The following is a 19,819-nucleotide window of genomic DNA, read 5'->3' on the forward strand; positions in this document are numbered from 1 at the left end:
TATATCTAGCAGCTAGCTAATCACTTTCATCATGTAGAACATGCATTGTTTCTTCGAAAAGATAAACAAAGAAAATGCGTGATGTTACGGTTATTGTAACATAAGAAATTGTACCATAGAATCATATTCTGAATAGGCAGTTTGAACAAAAGCAACTGTCAAGTCACCAAGTAGATAAATTGGATCGACGTGCTGCATAGGATCGCCGTGCTGCATAGGTGTACACGCATTCTCATCTGACAGAAAATCTTACACGGACACGCAACAATAATATAAAAAATAAGTTTTGAATATTTATGAATTGCCTTGTGGGCAGCCTGTCCAATGGGAGGGATGGAAATATTCAAATTCCATCGTTACTTTTCTGGAGTGGTTTCCATCAAGAGAAAAAGAACACAGTTGGATTCTCCATATATGAATGTGTTACAAAATATCTCTGTGCAGTACAGGCATTTTAAATTTTGTGCATGCAAATTGCTAACCAAAAAGGTAAAACGAACTTTTGCCTTTATTTAGCCCATTCCCTGCAAGCAAATTCGGAAACATAATATTTCTGTTTCTCTGGAGCGGACTTAATTTCCATTATTTCTTGTTGCCATCCTTCTGTATTTCGAACATGCTAAGGCGCCTGAGGTCGGAGGTTCGATCTCTGGTGAGGCAAAGTTGCCAACGTTTGTCTCACACCGGAGAAGTACCGGCAAAAGATGTTCAGCCGCCACAACTGCCTGCGTTTCAATACAGACCTCGGCCGTACGCAGGCCCATCCGCCGAAGAAGTACTGCACAAAAGAAAACAGTTCCTTGGTCCGTCAATATTTCATTATTATCAGAAGCCTGTAAGTTAATTTCTTTTTTATAGCTTTTAATCCTTCTCTTGTTCTTTTTCGTAAATACCTTATTGTAGATGCAAATGTGGTCTTGAAATGTTTTTCTGAAATGCACTTGAGACCGGATTTTCACAGATAAGTTGATTTTTCCTCCCCTGCCAGTTTATTTTGTGTGAAAAGATGAAAACTACCGAAATGAAGAACCAGTGGAGTATGCAACGAATTTGATTGTTGTATTTCCTTTGATGTGTAACTGCTCCAGTCAGCAATAAATTAAATCTAAAAATATACTTATAGTAGATGATTATATTCTAGATGGGTAAACGCAAAATTTACAATGTAATAAAGGACTGGGGTGTGACCGTTTGTGTAGACTTACATCTTGTAATCAAAGGATTTTGTAAAGATTGTTGGTTCAGCAATTAAAGGCAACTTTTTGCCATCATTGAATTTGACTGAATTCATTAGTGAAATGATAAACTTTCCTGCTTAAAAAAGAGCAGGTAGCAAATTTGATTATTTTTCCTCTATCATTTCAAAAATATGAACCAGTTGATCTTTAAACAGAGTGTTAATGAATTATTTGATGCAAAATCACTAATATGTGAACTTAGTTATTTGTACATTGTGCCTTTATGTAATTCTAGGATGAGGTTATGTCTGCTAGGCATTAAGGGCCTGTTCGGCTGCGGGAATTAGACTGGAATAGGCATTTGTAAATGCCCAAAATTTCAAATCCTCAGTTTGGGTGCATGAAATCGGAATTTGGAATAGGAATACAATTTCCCATTTTAGCCCCAAAATGAGCATTTGCTATTTCCCACCTAAATAGGTAGAATAGCAGATGCCCTTTCCTATTCCAATTTTCCTTTTGACAATTTGATAAAATTTCAAGTTTGCTTCATTGAGGCTCACACAGCTTAAATTATCAGTTGTGCTAGAAATGACTGCAGCATGCAGGCTTTGACTGCAGGTTTACGTGAACAAAACAAGCACAACCTCTGTTCAGATCGGATTGATGCCACTGTGAATGAGGGGAGAATCTGCCCAGACGTAACTCAGAGGGGCTTGGAATGCTGCAAGTTGGAGATTCAAGTCAGACTATGAATTTGGGTTGCAGTTCTTGTGTCCTCTTGCTGCGTGGATTGCGCTCTGTCTCCTCGTCCTCCTTTGCCGACATCCTCAGCTCTCCCTTCGCCTTCCCAGCCACTCAAACAAGACAATTTCATTCTCTGGAATGCCTTGTTTCGCCATTTTCCTACAACAAATGATTTCCAACAACATAACACCCAAGCTAAACATCCACTTTAACACTAATCGCCATACCTGTCCTCCACTTAGGTGCCATATACCCCACTATTCTACGGGCTTCTATAAATGTCCGTGTTTGATCCGATCCAACCATTAATTTGGCTATCCCAAAATCAGATAACTTTGCACTATAATTTTCATCCAACAAGATATCATGTGGCTTTATATCACAGTACACAATATGGGTCTCCACTCCTAGCGCAGATACAAAATTCCTCGTGTCGTCTCGAGAACAATTTTAACACGCAGATCCCAATCAAGATGTGTTTTTTTCGGATTGAAATAAGAGTCTATCAAGAGACAAATTTGGCATGACTCATACGCCAGAATTCTGTGGGACCCCTCGTTGCAGAAACCATAGAGTTGAACAATATTCCCGTGGTGGCTCGATCCAATGAGAATCATCTCTGTTCTAAACTCCTCTTCCCCGATATGAGATTCTGTCCACAACATCCCCTCTTCTCCTTTGCTCTTGGGGGATCAAATCTATAGAGTGCAATCCGTCTGAACATGCAACCCGTTCCAACATATATAGGCCCTTGCAATACATCGAGAGCCTTGATGTTAACATCAAAAAACATCCGTGTTGTGGTTGGCATAATGATAACCTCTAGGGAACTGAACAACGGCCTATTGTTTGCACACAACCGTGCAAGTCAAATTTCAATTGTTCATTTTGCTAGATTAAAAAAAATCCATGAATAACAAATTCTAGAAGGCAGCATTGCCAGGCATTGGTTTCAAATGTGCCTAGATAAAAAAATAAAATAAAAATTCAACTGCAATTCCAATTTTAGCTTTGTAGAACTAAACAAGGCATGGAATAACAAATTTCAGATAACAAATTCCTATTCCTGTAGGCAAACGGGTCCTAAGGTTGTTTGTAGCTTGTATAGTGAGTTGCTGTCTTTTTGGTTCATCCACTTTTCACCACACGACTCAATGCTTTTTATGGGTTGTCATTCTGATGCGATAACTGTTGGTTATTGAAACACTAGATATAAAATTTACTCTTTTTTTTAGATATAGTACTAAGGATCTATTACAGCCAACATGAAAAGCAATCAACCGTTAACAAAACAACATTAAATCCAAGAAAATGCCTACAAGAACAACCGACACAAGAGTGTGGCATGCAAATAGAAACAATGAACACAATCTAAACCAACCTTCTTTTCCTATGAGATTGGAGGATCATTTGAAGAAAAGAGTTTTCCCTTTAAGCTGGTTTCTTGCTTGGAGAGGAGCACATCTATCTGCACAATCCTTATCCATGCAGTCCAGTAAAATTGACACTGCAGAGTAATATTCCTTAGATGAAAGGGGTAGAGTAGCACCTTGAGAAGCCAAAAAGCTCTTAACAGGAAAAGATGAGTAGGGAACGACACAACTAGAAGAGACATCACTCAAAAATTATTTTAATGGGAGAAAATAAATACTTTATGTTCCAATGAACTGAGGAAGGTGCTCAGACGAAGGAACAACTTTAACGGGAGGTTACAACAGAGGGAAACAACAAACGCACAACATTGGAGAAATGATGTATAATGTCCCTTTTTGGGATCATAATTTGCCCTAAAGTCATAAATCCAAATGAAACAAAGAGGAAAGTATTGTTAGAGATATAATTGTTACTTAAGAATAAGGCGAGATATTTGTTTGGAGAAAACCTGTAACCAAATCAGATACAATGTACTATAGTTGGAAAACTCACTCTACAAAAACACGGGAAGCCCCCCTCCCCTAAAAAAACAAATTAAAAAAGAAAACTAGGGGACCTCGAAAACAACATAAATTTCAGAAAAAATAATTAAAAAAAAAAAAAATTTATTGAGAAGATGCATCCAACAAGTTAATTAATGAGAACACAAAAGAAACAAGCAGAGTTTAGATATATATAAATGCAAAGTGGGTACATAATCACTTCCTCATGCAGAATGCTGATGGGGGGAAGCAAAATAGTACATAGTTTCTATAAAACCAGAAGTAAAAACATCATTGCAGTTAGTTTCTATAAAACTAGAATTAAATACATGATATTAATTAGTTTCTTTAAAACTAGAACTAATTACATCATATTAAATAGTTTCTATAAAACCAGAAGTAAATACATCATAGCAAAATAGTCCCAGAGTGAGTTTGAGCAATTTTGGCCCGTTGGAAAGTAATGCTTGTCTTGGATGTGAGCAAGTGGTTGAGCTAAGTTTGTTAGGACTTAGAAATATAGAGTTAAAACCAAGTGAATTTTGAGAAAATGAGTTAGAGTTAGCTTTAGGTTGAAGGTGTTGAATTTTGAAATTTGGCTAAGCTTGGAATTTTTTGAAAACCTACAAAATTTAGTATCTGCATTTTAACTCCTATGAAGTTGAAACCTATCTCAAATACCATGATAGTATTTATACAAATATAAGTTGAACTATAAGAAATGATTTATACTTAAATGTTATATTTGTATAAATCCTCTTGCCCTTGAGCCGAAAAAATGACTAAATCCTCCTGCAAATAAGAAATGAGCTTCAAAAATGATGATTTTTTTGCTTAGATGCTGATAGAGACGCCAGTGAGAGTTCGATTTTCCGGAAAGCTTTTGGTGAGTTTTTCTAAACACTCAATTGCTTGTTTTTGTGAGTTTTTAAAAATCGACAATTTTTTCATCTATGCAATGTACATATAGCTCATGAAATTCATCTAATATTAGGGTTAGGAAACACACAAAAACACCCACAACAAATCTCAATGATTTCATGGGAGCTCAATCACAACAAGGGTCATGTTGGGAGACATGACAAGATGCTCCAAGAATCCTTTGCCCTAGGCCAAACATCAAGACCTTATCTGCTATGGTCTCATGTGGTCCTTAACCACCATCATGAGGTGGTATACCTAGTGAGGGCTTTACGTTGTTCCCCTCCATCATGCCAACTTCTCACCTCTTATAATTGATTGACTTCAATAATTATCAAAGTGGAGATAGTAGGGAAGGTGCAATAGGCACACTCTCAACCCTAGGCCCAAGGTCAAGACCTTATCCTTCATGGCCTCATGTGGTCCATAAGGAATGGTTGATACATGTATATTGTGAGGTTGTAATTTTTGACTAAACTAAAAAATCCAAAAAATAAAGGAAAACCCCTTTTTGAAGGCCCAGATGAAGGAATTTTTCCTAAAAATGTGATTGACCTGAGGTCCAACCAAAGTAGATCTGGTCAGCAATCCAAATGACTCTTCACATGAATTTCAACACAATTAGACAACCTAGTGGCAATCTTGTTCCATTCCCCCTCCTTGCACTCCCTTCCTTCCCTCAACATGACCAATTATTGCAAAATTCCATGTTGATAATATATAGACATTATATTTGAGTATTCATCAATTGTATATAATTAAATATACACGTAATGTATTCTCATCTAGATATAGTTATAATTGCTCACGTGAATCTATCTATTCATTCCACAACAATTAGAGTTTATACATAAATCCTTTCGTTGTATCCACTATTGTATTTGCTAATTGTTTGTGTTTGTGAATGCTATAAAACTTCTGACCAGACTGTCAGACTGATATGGATTTGACAATATGTGAAGGACAAAATCCGAACTTGTTTGTATTGTCTTGCAGATAAAATGCAAGTGCTTGAATTATCAAAGATATAAATCTGAGTGTCTATTATGCAATGGATGGTTCTGCATTTACCTATCAGGAGAGAGAATACATTTATTTATTTCAATGTCTTTTCTCTTGTGATCAGTTATTATATATATGGTAACCGGCTTGATAAGGGCAGATGTGTCTGTTCAGTTATAAGTCTCACTGAAGAGGCACGATGACTTTACGTAATCAACCAAAAGGCCCGAGTGTTATTGGGTGTGATTAGACACCAAATGAATCTATAATGAGCCCTATGATTATTGGGCATGCTAAGCGATAATCATCGACAACCTCTGATCTGTTATGTGAAGTGGATCATTTACTTGATCCATACTGAAGCACACAAGATCAATAATGATCAGGGACAAGCAGCCTGACCTAAGAGAAAGATATAATCATATTTTCATCCTTGGTTTGATCAGATTAAGACAAGGATGTTCTCAAAAGAAGTTTATGGCAGGAGAATTTAATGTCTATGTATATGTGTGTGTATGTATGTATATCAGTTCACATGGTGAACTGGTATACATACATGGACATGCATATGCATACAGTTTGCCAGTTGCTTTGTCCTTGAATTCTAACCGATGTTATCATGTCATAAAAGTGTTTCTGCTGCCTTGATTGATGCTATTTGCTGATTATATATATATTTTCTCCTGCTGCTCATGATGCCTTCCTTGAATGCTAGGCATTGTCTTTAATACTCCTCCATCCGGGTTTGAGGTTCATGATCTTTCTCAAGTTTGTGACTGTTAGAATGATAAGTGTCCCTGTGCTGCTAACTGTATGTCCTTTCATGACTAAAGTACTCCTCCATTTCATTATTTATTTGTAACTAATCCGTAGTTCTGTCTTAAAGGATATTGCTGTGATTAGGGGAGGAGGAAAAATCCCATCAAACAATTACTGTTAATATATTATATCTGGCCAGCAATATCCCCGACTTACTGAAGATGTGCGACTGTGGCAAGTTTTACAATTAATGAAATTCTAAAGTCTTGCATGGGTAAGGGCAATTTCATGTTTTTATTGTTCATCTGATGTCGAATTGGGGGCATGACACAATTGTTGTTGAATGATTACTATGGTAGGACGTGCACAGATAATCATTTGGAGTGACCTCATCTCTACTCTTATCAACCATTGGGACAACCATATGCAAAGTGTGAGATCTTGATGCATCTCTAGTAATCTCATGGAACTTGTTTTGCCTGTTTTGGTTCCTTTGCCTTGCCAACCTTATTAAGGAATGTGTGTACCTCTTCTACTCTTCTTTTTTTCTTCATGTTTTCCCTTAACCAATCGGGGATTGTGAACAAATCCATGTCATTCTCAAGTTTATCATCCTCATTAAGTCCTCTCAAAGCCGAAATGATCTCATCAACCTCTTGTGTATTGGGACTAGGCTGTCTCATACCATCCCCCAAATCAACCAGCAATGGAATTGTAGGAGATGCTAACAATTCCTCATTCTTTTGATGCACTGATTGTAATGACGATGGCTGTCCTTGATCATCTGAAGGTAATATCTCTGTATGACCACCCTGTTTTGATTCCTGTTCCTTGTCCTACATATCTACTTCTTACCGATGAAGAACTGCTAATGAGAGGAGTTGTGGTAGACTAGTGCCTTTTAGTCTTAGACTCCCCGGCGGTAGTTCCTTTACTATTTGTGATGCCTCAGCCACATTATTCCTCTTCTTTGAGGTTTGTCCTTCCTCATTATCATTTCATCCTGGAATGTTGGTTGTCATTTCACCACCCACAGAAGAAGAATTTCAATTTTACATCTTTCCATATGTAAAGGTAATACCAGACCTTCTTGATTTGTTTATCTGTTTATCCAACCATGCTTCTGATCTATTAACAATATCCTTGATCAAGATATCCAACTTTGTAAGTTCCTTGACTCGTGATCAATCAAGTACTTGGATTTACTTTTCTTTCACATGCTCATACTGTGAGTGTATATGGTCTTTGACCCAATTTGGGATAGGGAAAGTGCTACATTTCCTTATGAAATTCATGGACATCTTGGGCCACATCTTCCTCCTTATCACAGATTCATCTACTACATTGGCCCAATAATCATGTATTCCGTTCCCTTGTAAGTGAGGATCTTTTGAAATTGATCAAACTGACTTCTTGCAGTGTAATGCCCAAGCTGATAGATCTGCGATTATTTGTTAATTGTCTCTGCTGCCTGTACCGCAGGACATGTCTCCAACACGTTTCCTAAAGTGATATGGAAATATATACCTTGCCTATGCTTGTTCTTCTTAATTGATCAAACTCTGATAACTGCCTTACCAATTTTAGCAACAACATTTTATCTGTGGGATATCTTGGAAGTTTGTAAAGCTTTGAGGCGAATCCCCAAATACTTATGTAGGTGAAAGTAGGGAACCAAATGTACTTGAGATCCATATTTCTCTACCACTATCATTGCCTCCTTAGGTAATCTTCTATGTAATCCTTCTTGCAGTGAGTGTGTGATACGCCTAGCAAAAGCATCATTAACTCTTCTATAACTCACCCTTTAATGAAGTTGCGGTTCAGCCTACGCCCTTCAATATAAGTCCCAGATACTGGGTGTTCCTTCCTAACAAGTAAATAACATAGGAACTCATACAGAATGCCCTTTTCTTTTTCTAGGTTCCTCAATTTGGTGTCCAAGTTATCACTGATCATCCTTGCCTAGTTAATCATCACTGTCCCTTCTGAAACCTCCTCAATGAAATAAATATCCAACTCTCAAATATGGTACCCCTGAGGTGTTCCCATGACCATATTTAGTATGAAGACCATATCCTTGTATTCATCTAAAAAAATGCACATATAATCTCTTTGGAAAACTTAAATTGTTGTCTCCTTGGTTCACTGATCCAACCCTGTTGATGATCTTCATACAAGCACCAGGACTCTTTCTTCTCAAACATTGATTGTGCCTCTTCTGTAGTCCTTATTTGCATCCTCGGATAATAGGGAATTCCAAAGGTCTCCCTCACTGCCTCTTCTCCTGGGAATGCAAACACTGTCCCTTTAGATTTAATTGTCCTGGATTCTGAATTGTATTACATTGCACATTCCACCAAGAGCTTGTTACATTGGATAGCTGATGGGAACCCAGCTGCGTGATAGATACCCTCCTCTTTATATTCACTGCTATTTGAGAATGTTCTAGGTCCTTTCTTCTGAATCTTCTATGTTTCATCCTCATAAGTGTTCCATACTGGTGTCTGCAACTTTCTTCCACCTGGATGATTGTGTATTGTAATGCATTGCACATTCCACGAAGAGCTTGTTACATTGGATAGCTGATGGGAAACCAACTTCATGATAGGTATCACTCCTCAATATATTCTTGCTATTGGAGAATGTAATTTGTCCTTTTTTCTGAATGTTCTATGTTTCATCCTCATGTCCAAGTGTTCCATATCAGTATCCGTGACTTTCTTCCGCTTGGATGAATTCTGGGACTCAGGATAGTAGCCCATCATTAACTTATTATCTGTACCTTCCTTGCTGCTGCCCCTTTGTTCCCTGTGATGACCTTTTTTGAAACTAGAAGCATAATATAAAGAAACTTAAACTTTGGAAATAGAACAGAACTTTTTGCAATTTTATGGATCTGGACTTAGTAACTTTAATCCTTGAAAAATAGATATAGATATACACATTTATGAACTGTAAAGTTTCTGCTAATTCCTTATCTCTGAATCAGACTTTTAATCCAGTCTTTAAATGCTGAGAATGGTCTTCTAAGAATTCTGAATATTGATGAAGTTAATGCCTATTTTGATGCAGATCCAATAATGAATATTCAACCTTTGATTGTGAGGGAGTATCTCTGATATAAATTGTAGGATATAGATGCTCAGAGGAGCAGACTTTGTTGTAACTGTGTGTGTCCTCAATCTGCATCGATAACCTCCCTATATATCCTTCCTAAAGGGTATGTCCCTCAAAGGGACATAATCCTTCCTAAACTAGCACTAACTAAACTCCTCCTAAGTTGGCGATTTGGGAAGACAAATTTAATAACACCTAACTTACTATGTGTTAGTTTAGTTAAGCATTATACTGTTGCTTCATGAGAAGTTGCCGGCTCCTATAGGAAGATTTATATATAATATAATGCCAGTTAGAGATATATTATAATAAGAAGAGGAAGTACAGTCTGTACTATCAGACTTGTAGGTTATCTGGTTAATATTCTTAACACTCTCTCTTAACTTGATAATCCTACAGAGAGATATTATATCTAGCAACACCAATACAGATGAATAAGCAAGAGTTAATACTCTATATCTATTTGTTTCTTCTTAGTATGTGGTATCATAGAACACATGATACAAAGTCATATTACTAAACCTGTGATATGACAAATCACTGCTACTAGTGATATTATACAGGATAAATCTGAAGAGTAATCTCTTCATTTATCCAAGTTGTGATTTCATAGAAATTGGTATTTCTATATCACAACAAGATCCTGAGTTTTAAGATCTACCAGAATACGAGATAAACCCGGAGAATACTAAGATTCTTCCTTTATCCAATTTGTGACTCATGAACACAGCAATGCCAACATCACAATATGATCTAAAACTCATCTAAATCTTACAGTAAAATCTACTGTTTAATACATTATCTAAGAGATCGTCATCTCTCATAATGCCTTTTATACAAGTGTTCATTATTTCAAAGATCGTCACCTCTTTAAATAATGAAAACACATGGTGGAGCCCATAACAGTCAATAGCTTGACAAAATAAAATTATTTTATTAATAATTAAAAGAGTACAAATGGATTACAACTCAACCATACCAAGTCTCCTCTTGAAATGTTCTATCTTCACTCTAGATAGAGGTTTGGTGAGTATGTATGCTGTTTGATCTATAGTGCAAATGTATTCCAATTTTACAGAATTCCTATCTACCATATGTATGCTGTTTGATCTATAGTGCAAATGTATTCCAATTTTACAGAATTCCTGTCTACCATATCCCTTACATAATGGTAAGGAATTTTAATATGCTTGGACCTGTCATGGAAAATAGGATTCACTGAGAGCTTGATGGAGCTCTAATTATCACAATGAATAATCGTGGGATTCCTAGCTTGCCCAAATAATCCCACAAGTAACTTCCTCAGCTAGACTGCTTCTCGAGAGGCCATCGCTGCTGCAATGTATTCGGCTTCTGTGGAACTTTGTGCTACTGAAGACTACTTTCTGCATATCCTAGATATCATTGCTGATCCTAAATTGAAACAACATCCTGAAGTACTTTTTCTGTCTTTAACACTTCCACCCCAATCTAAATCAGTGAATCCATGTAAGTCTAAAGCAACTTTCTCATATTTGAGTCCAAAATTAAGGGTGCCTTGTAAGTATCTCACAATGTGTTTAACCGCAACTAGGTGAATCTCCTTCGGTTCACACATAAACTGACTTAAGGCATTAACTACATAGCAAATATCCAGTCTTGTATTTACTAAGTACATAAGGGACCCAATCATCTGTCTATAGAGAGTAGAATCTATTGAAGGTGATTCTGCTGCTGCTTCTTTAAGTTTATGTAGATTAGTCTCCATTGGAGAAAACATTGGTTTACAATTCCATAGTCCAAATCTCTTCAAAATGTTTAATGTATATTTTTCTTGATTTAGTATAATACTGTCAGAATTCTGCCGTACTTGCAGTCCTAGGAAGTAATAAAGGAGTCCCAAATCTTTCATTTCGAATTCTCTAGTTAGATCTTTCTTGCACTGATCTATGAGATGATCATCACCTGTTACTAGTAAATCATCGACATACAGTATCAGAATTACCATATCATCTTTATCCCTTTTATAATATAAATTTGGATCAGCTTCATTCTTGGAAAATCCTAAGCTAGTGAGATACTTATCAATTCTTTCATACCAGGCCCTAGGAGTCTGTTTAAGCCCATAGAGAGCTTTCTTGAGCCTGCAAACAAAAGCATTAGGATCATGAGTTTCAAATTCTTCAGGTTGCTCTAGATATACTTCTTCTGAAGTCTTTCCATTTAGAAATGCTATTTTCACATCCATTTGATGTACCTTCCATCCCTTCGATACAACAATTGCTAAGACTGCTCTTATGGAGGTATATCTGGCAACAGGAGCAAAGGTTTCTTCATAATCAATCCCTTCTTTTTGAAAAAATCCTCTAGCTACAAATCTAACTTTATACTTCTCAATACTACCATCAACAACATGCTATCTAACTTTATACTTCTCAATACTACCATCAACAACATGCATTATTTTAAATATCCATTTGGAAGAAACAACAGATTTTCCTTTAGGTCTTGGAACAATTTCCCAAACATCATTTTTCATAATAGATTGGTATTCTTCTGTTATAGCTTTTTTCCAAGCTGTATGTTTAATAGCATTAGAAGGATTGGCTGGCTCTGTTTTGGATAAATCACTCATGTTTGCTATATAGTCAGAAAATCTTTTAAGTCTTTTGCTTTCTCTGACTGTTTTAGAAGGTGCAACAAAGTCTTGAGCTGCTTCAACTGTTTTAATGGCCCAAAGTGGTCTTTTCTTTGAATTTTCTTCAAGGTTCATATTTTGAATTTCATCTTTGATTTCTTCTAAGTTCTCCCTTTGGGACCCAGATTCACTATTTCTTTCAGAACTAGATAAGGGAGAAGGTTCATTACAACTTATGGCTCTTTTGAATGCAAGATCTTCTTCAAAGATTACATCTCTGCTAAGTTCAATATTTTTCTGTCTAGGTATGAAAATCCTATATGCCTTAGATGTTTTGCTATACTCTATAAAATACCTTTCCTCCCAGAGGGTTCTAACTTGGTTCTCTTTTCTTTTGGAACATGGATATATACAGGACACCCAAAAATTCTAAGATGACTTATATTAGGTTTTACTTTAGTAAATATTGCTTCAGGGGTTTTATCTTTAAGATAGGAGTGAGGACTTCTATTTTGAATATATACAACAATATAAGAGGCTTTTGCCCAAAGATAATATTCTAGATTTTGGTCAAAAATCATAGCTCTAGCAGCTTCTATAATTGTCTTATTCTTTCTTTCTGCTACCTCGTTTTGCTCTGGATTATAAGGAACAGTGTACTCCCTCTTAATTCCTGATTCTTTACAAAACATTTTAAACAAATCTGAGGTATATTCTCCTCCGTTATCAATTTTGAGGGTTTTAATTTTATGCCCTGAAAAGTTTTCAGTTAATGTTTTAATTCTTTAAATCTTTGTAGGATTTCTTCTGATTCCTTGCATTTAAAAAAATAAATCCATGTTTTCCTAGAGAAGTCATCTATGAACAAGATATAATACTAGAATCCTTCGAGAGAAGGAACAGACATAAATCTGAATGAATTAGTTCTAGTATATTATTTGTTTTCCTAGTACTATCATGAAAAGGACTTCTGGTGTTCTTACCCAAAGCACACTCTTTGCAAATACTTGGGTGGTCTTTATTTAGTTTAGGTAATCTAGTAACCATCTTCTCCATAGTTGATAATGTTTTAAAATTTAGATGCCCTAATCTTTTGTGCCATATTTCATTTATATCTACAGCTTTGTGAACTAGGGCTTGAATAGATCGACTAGATTTTGTATTCAATTCATACAAATATCCTTTTCTTTGACCAATTAACTTTGCTTTTTTGATGGAGGAGTTCTTAGCCCAAGTTAATACTTTGCCATCCACGAAAAAAACATTGTGCCCATCATCTTCAAGTGCAGTAATTGAGATTAGGTTTCTTTTAATTCCTGGTACATAGGGTACACCTTTAAGAAGAAGAGTATTTCTTGATTTTAGTTTCAAAGTACAATTTTCAATTCCTTCAATAGAGTGTGCTGAGTTATCACCAATGGTAACTTCACCGTTAACCTTCTCTGATAAAGAATCTAGAGTTTCTTTGTATCCCGTTATATGTCTAGAAGATCCACTATCAATTACCCATGCTTTATTTGAAATTTCATTTGATAGAGAGGAATACAAAACACGGTTCTCAAGATCATAAGTATCTTCTTATCTAATAACATTTGTACTATTTGCTTGTTGTTTGGAATTTTTAGGACAATTAGATCTATAGTGTCCAAATTTTTCACTTTTGAAATGCTTTATTTTAGATAGATCTTTCTTGGGTTTTCCATTTTTTTGATTGCCCTTTTTCTTCTTGAAATGCTTCTTCTTGCCCTTATAGGAGTTTGTATTAAGAACGTGAAGTTCTTCATCTTTTGCTTTTGGTTTCCCTCCTTTCTTTAGTTTTCTAGATTCCTCTTGAAGACAATCGTTCTTGAGTCTGTTAAAGTCCAGAAGATTATCTCTGACACTTATTCCTTTTGCAAATGTCTCCCATGAATCTGACAATCCATCTATAGCCATAAGCGTTAATTTTGTGTCACTAGTGGCGGTTCCTATGCTTGATAGTTCATCTCTAATGCCGGTAAATCTTAGGAAGTAAGAATTTATCGATTCTCCTTTCTTTATTTGAATGTGATTCAATTGCCTTTTTAGTGCGAGAACTCTAGTTGCATTGTTTACTTCATATGCATTTCGTTATGCATTCATCATATCAAAGGCAGTTTGATATTTTGTAAGCATAGGTACGATATTATTTTCCACTCCATCCAAGAAATCTATCTATAGCCATAAGCGTTAATTTTGTGTCACTAGTGGTGGTTCCTATGCTTGATAGTTCATCTCTAATGCCGGTAACTCTTAGGAAGTAAGAATTTATCGATTCTCCTTTCTTTATTTGAATGTGATTCAGTTGCCTTTTTAGTGCGAGAACCCTAGTTGCATTGTTTACTTCATATGCATTTTGTAATGCATTCATCATATCAAAGGCAGTTTGATGTTTTGTAAGCATAGGTACGATATCATTTTTCACTCCATCCAAGATGATTTGAATAGCTTTTCTATTTCCTCTGCTTCAACTAGATTTGTGAGGTTCAATTGGAGGTTGTTTGGATGCTCCACCAACAAATTGTTTTACATTGTTCTCTTCAAGAACCATCACGATTCTGAATTTCCAGGCATTAAAATGTTCCTTCCCATCAAACCTATCCTTGGGTCTGATTGTGTATGCCATAGAAGATAGGAGATTGTTGCTTGATGTATACAAAGTCTGATTACTGAAATTTTGCAAAGCCTAGGTTCGATTACTAGAGCTCTAATACCATGTAAAGTTTCTGCTAATTCCTTATCTCTGAATTAGACTTTTAATCCCGTCTTTAAATGCTGATATTGGTCTTCTAAGAATTCTGAATATTGATGAAGTTAATGCCTATTTTGATGCAGATCCAATAATGAATATTCAACCTTTGATTGTGAGGGAGTATCTCTGATATAAATCGCAGGATATAGATGCTTAGAGGAGCAGACTTTGTTGTAACTGTGTGTGTCCTCGATCTGCATCAATAGCCTCCCTATATATCCTTCCTAAAGGGTATGTCCCTCAAAGGGACATAACCCTTCCTAAACTAGCACTAACTAAATTCCTCCTAAGTTGGCGATTTAGGAAGACAAATTTAATAACACCTAACTAACTATGTGTTAGTTTAGTTAAGCATTATACTTTTGCTTCATGAGAAGTCTCTGGCTCCTATAGGAAGAGTTATATATAATATAATGCTAGTTTAGAGATACATTATAATAAGAAGAGGAAGTACGGTCTGTACTATCAGACCTGTAGGTTATCTGGTTAATATTCTTAACATGAACCATACACAATGGACTCTAGATGTTTATGTGGAAACCCCAAAATAGCAAAAACCACAGAGATGCTAATCCTCATGAATAAAAACATTCGTTAAGGTGACATTTTTTAAGGTGATTTTTACAAAGCATTGAGGGTGGGCTTACTGCCCAGAGAAAGAAAAGAGAGAAGAAAATCCCCCACTATAATACAACAGTTGGAAGAAACTCTTGTCTTATTGCTGAACAAAACAAAATATGAACTGAGAAGAATGCATCTACATGTGCATGAATGTAGTTCCAGTCAAGCTTTGATCTCAACATAATTACTTTTAGGAGATTTGTTCAAGAACCTCTTCAAAAGGCTTCCACTTCATGTACCAAATTACCCGTACCACTATCTGCACATTCCTTTTGTATTATCAGCATATCTTCACACACTTGTGTGTATGTGTATATATATCTGGTGTATGTTTACCGTATGGATTAATTAAGCAACGCACACAGGAAATAGACACGAACACCGAACAGCAACCAGCAGAACTCTTATTATTATTCGCATATACCAACAATACATCATGCTTTTCTCCTAAGATATCCTATGATGAATATAATGCTTCCCGAAAGGGGTTATAAATACTTTCCGAAGAACTTTCCCGAAGGAGTCTGTCGGCCGCATACATGTCGTTACATAAAAACCTTTCCGAAGGGATCCGTCGGCTGATACACAATTTCTACCGACGACATCATCCCCCCCAAAAAGAAAAGTCGTCTCCTGATGACTAGCAAAATTAGGAGACAACCCACAATCAAGAAAAAAGAAATACTAGAGAGAAGGAGGGGTCCCAGAAGAGTGCTGTTGATGACGCAACTCATACACCTGGTCAATCCGGATGCGCAGATCTGTCTGAATCTGTGAATTAACTTCTACGGCCTCCTTCAGTAGAAGCGCAGCATCCATAGCCTGTCTCTTGGCCAACTGTAACTCATGCTCTGCTGCATCTTTATCCCGGATAGCTGCGTCCTTCTCCTGTACCGCTGCTGCCATATCCTTCAAGAGTTTTGCCCGCTCTGCTGCCCATGCTGCCTGCTTGTTGGCCAAATCAGTGGCTAACTTTTCTCTTGCCTCTTTTTCAATTGCTAGAGATCTTCGAGCTACAACACTGTTTGCTGCCCTATCCGCCTCCGCGTGCTGCCGCGCATAGTAAACTTCTTTGTACAGTCCCACGATCTCATGTGCCAACTTCATCATTGGAGTGTCACTTGGTCCCAATTCTGGCTCAGTGGTCCAGTCTGCCAACATCTCTGGTGTCTCTACTGCCAGCCAACCTCTATCTACAAAACGAGTTTGAAATCGCTTAGGACAAATCCCACGAATATACGCTCGAATCAAATGCCACTCCCTTCGCCGAGTGAGAGCCTGAATGGCCACATCATGCCCCTTCTTCAATGCAGACTTCATAGTCCTGAGGTAGTCCTTGCACCTGTCCTCATCTGACCCGTAATCCTCCCTGGCGAAGTCCTCGAATAACCATTTGGGATCACTATTGTCTTCCTCATCAGCGGGAGCCATGGCCACATCCGGTGCCGCCTCCTCTGTTGTCGGTGCAATCCCGGCATGTGGCATTCCCTCCTACTGAGACTGAGGCTCTGGTACAGGTGCTACTCCGGAATAGCTGGGGGACTGAATGGACGGGCCACGCTTGTCAGGAACGAGTCGGAACTGCTGCCTCAGAAAAACACTGGCTCTATCCATGACCTCTGGCTGCGCTGGGTCCGTACACTCCTGTACTCCTCGGTCTGGTACGTTCTCTATTGGAAGTGCCTGAGCTTTTGCTGACTGTGTTACTGTAACGACTGTTGTTGGCTGACTTATGGCAGACGCCACGGGTGCTGTTACCGGAAGTGCTTCAGGAGCTGAAGAAGTCTCTCGGTCGACAGGTGCGGCCAAGTGGGCAAAGCCAATTGCAAATCCTGCCCCCGGCCGGACAGGAGAAGGCCGTACCCCATGTTGCCATGGTGCGGCTAGTGTAACTGCCTGGTGGGATCCTCCAGTCATCAATATCGGTCGCCAAGTTTGCCCAAATCCTGGAATGTGAGCCATGTGTAGGCCTCGGGGTAACAACTCGGAAGTCATAGGAAGCGTAGTACGTGGAGATAGCAAGGGGGTAGCCATGACAATCTGAACCGCTTCATTATCCTTGCCCTCGTCTTCTTCTTCCTCCACACTATCCTGCTCAGAAGATGTCTCTTGTCGACCGCTATCAATATCATCTGTCATGTCCATCCGGGGCCTCTTTTGACCTGTTGAACCTTTCTGCCCAGAGATTGTGTCCAAGTGCTTCCATTACATGATAGGAGGTTCTCCTGGAGCCAGTGGTCCAGGCTGTGCCTCAATCTCCTCCGTTGGAATCACCCGTGTTACAGCATCCAAGAATAGACCAATGGCGTAATGGGGCATATAGAAGGTCTTGTGCTGGAGAGTCATGAATTCATGCATCCGTTCAGCCAGCATAGATGCCCAATCATACACTTTCCCAGTCATTATGCCGTTCATCATGGACACCTACGGAAATGTGATATCCGATGCCCTAGAGGATCCCGTGAGCCTGCTTTTGACTAAGTCCATCAGACACCGCCATGGCCCTTCCGGAATGTCGGTTTTCTTTAAACCCCTCCCCTTTGATGTCTCGGCTAATGCCGCCTGTTCTGCTTCAGTCAAATCTCCACACACTAATTTGATTAAAAATAGTTTTCCATCCTTTGGAATTTTCTTCGGCTGAATCTTTCTGCTCTGTTGCCCTGGAATGCCAAAAACCCGTGTGAAATCTGCTGCTTTGAATGATACCACTAAGTTTCGTCCCAGATACTGAAATGTGCTTCTGCGAGAGGCTCTGCCATATGTTTCAATCATGGTACGCAGATACCCTTCATATTCTCTAATGCAAAAAATCGGCATCTGAATGGCCCATTCAACCTGTGCTCTTCTGATGCTTGCTTTGACTGGATGGTCATCAGGGGTTTCTTGCCACCATTTCCGGCAATCCATTCCATTTAATCCCTCAAATTGTATACTTTGTGGTGTGACTTCAGCTGCTGTAGGTGCTATGGTCTTGCGCTTTTCCTTGTCGCTGCTCGAGCCTTCATTCAAATTACCTGTACCTGCCATGCTCTTGCCTTCCACAAGTTTGGACTGTGCTAATTTTTTTTTCCACTACCGTTTACTTGTAGACTCCATTAATTATATTTTTTTTTTTCTAACGGTCTCCCAAATCCATACGGTGAAGAGTTCTTTCAAAAATATGTAGGGTAAATTGTCACCCTTGATATGATTTTCACAATCCGTACACACAGGAAGAGATTGAAAATTCGTCCAATGCAGAAGTTAGAAGAAGAATCAAATAACAAAGCCGTACCTCAAAAAGACCACACATCCGTACCACAATTTCCCTCCTCAAATCCGTACGGTGGTTGCATTTGTTGCAGAATATGTTCAAAATCCGTACATCGCCTATTAAAATCTGTATTGCTCAAGGCTCTAGGAAAATCCGTACATTGCCTTCAGTTCTACTCTTTTTGAAATTCGTACACCACAGGAATGCATTTCTGATGGAATCCGTACTACCTGAAACTGTACAATTAGTGGAGATTTCCGTACACGCAAAAGTATCAAGGAAAGCCGTACATCAAGGAAAACCGTACGGTCAAACATCAAAGAAGCCTGTACATCAAGAAAGCCGTACGGCCAGACTTTATAACATGGAAAACCGTACAACAAGAAAGCCGTACGGTCAGAGCTTATAACATGGATGCCCGTATGGTGCTATAGAATCCGTACTTATGGAAAATCGTACGGTGCATCAAAATCCGTACTTTAGTTATGGAAAACCGTACGGCTGGAAAACCGTATGGTGCTTTTTGTCTCTCTTTTTTTTAAATTTTTTATTTGCAACAACAAAAAAAAACAGTCAATTTTCACTTCGACCGTTGTCACCGTCGGTCTGCAGTGACGGAGGGGTCTCCCGAAGGCCATTTCCTGATGCAGAAGTGTTCCGCTTGTGATATATCTTCAACTTCGACCCATTGACCGCCTGAGGCACTTCGTGTCCATCCAAGGTCCATAATTTGATTGCTCCATTGTCCCCTACTTCTCGGATCTGATACGGCCCAACCCACTTAACCTTGAACTTACCCAGTTTGATCTCATTCCGACCGTCGTACTTTAATACCCACTGGCTGGGCTGGAACCTGTTCAGCTTCAGGTGCTTATCGTGCTATGCCTTCTGCCTATTCTGCGTTACTTCAGTTGC

General features: G+C 38.1%; 1 protein-coding gene across 2 annotated transcripts in view; it reads left to right on the forward strand.

The window, feature by feature from the left end:
- The first annotated feature begins 540 nt into the window (after window positions 1-540).
- Window positions 541-19,819, forward strand: part of LOC149551293 (alanine--glyoxylate aminotransferase 2 homolog 1, mitochondrial-like) — a 52,585-nt gene continuing 33,306 nt past the window's right edge. For both annotated transcript variants that reach the window (XR_016352722.1, XM_089786850.1), the window contains exon 1: window positions 541-835. Coding sequence is in view for 1 of the 2 variants with exons in the window: in XM_089786850.1 (XP_089642976.1) it covers window positions 617-835 (219 nt within the window). In the remaining variant the exon portion in view is untranslated. The remainder of the gene's footprint in view (window positions 836-19,819) is intronic.

The sequence above is a fragment of the Cupressus sempervirens genome, chromosome 6 (assembly GCF_028749045.1).
Source record: "Cupressus sempervirens isolate cs-2001-9-10 chromosome 6, ASM2874904v1, whole genome shotgun sequence".
NCBI lineage: Eukaryota > Viridiplantae > Streptophyta > Pinopsida > Cupressales > Cupressaceae > Cupressus > Cupressus sempervirens.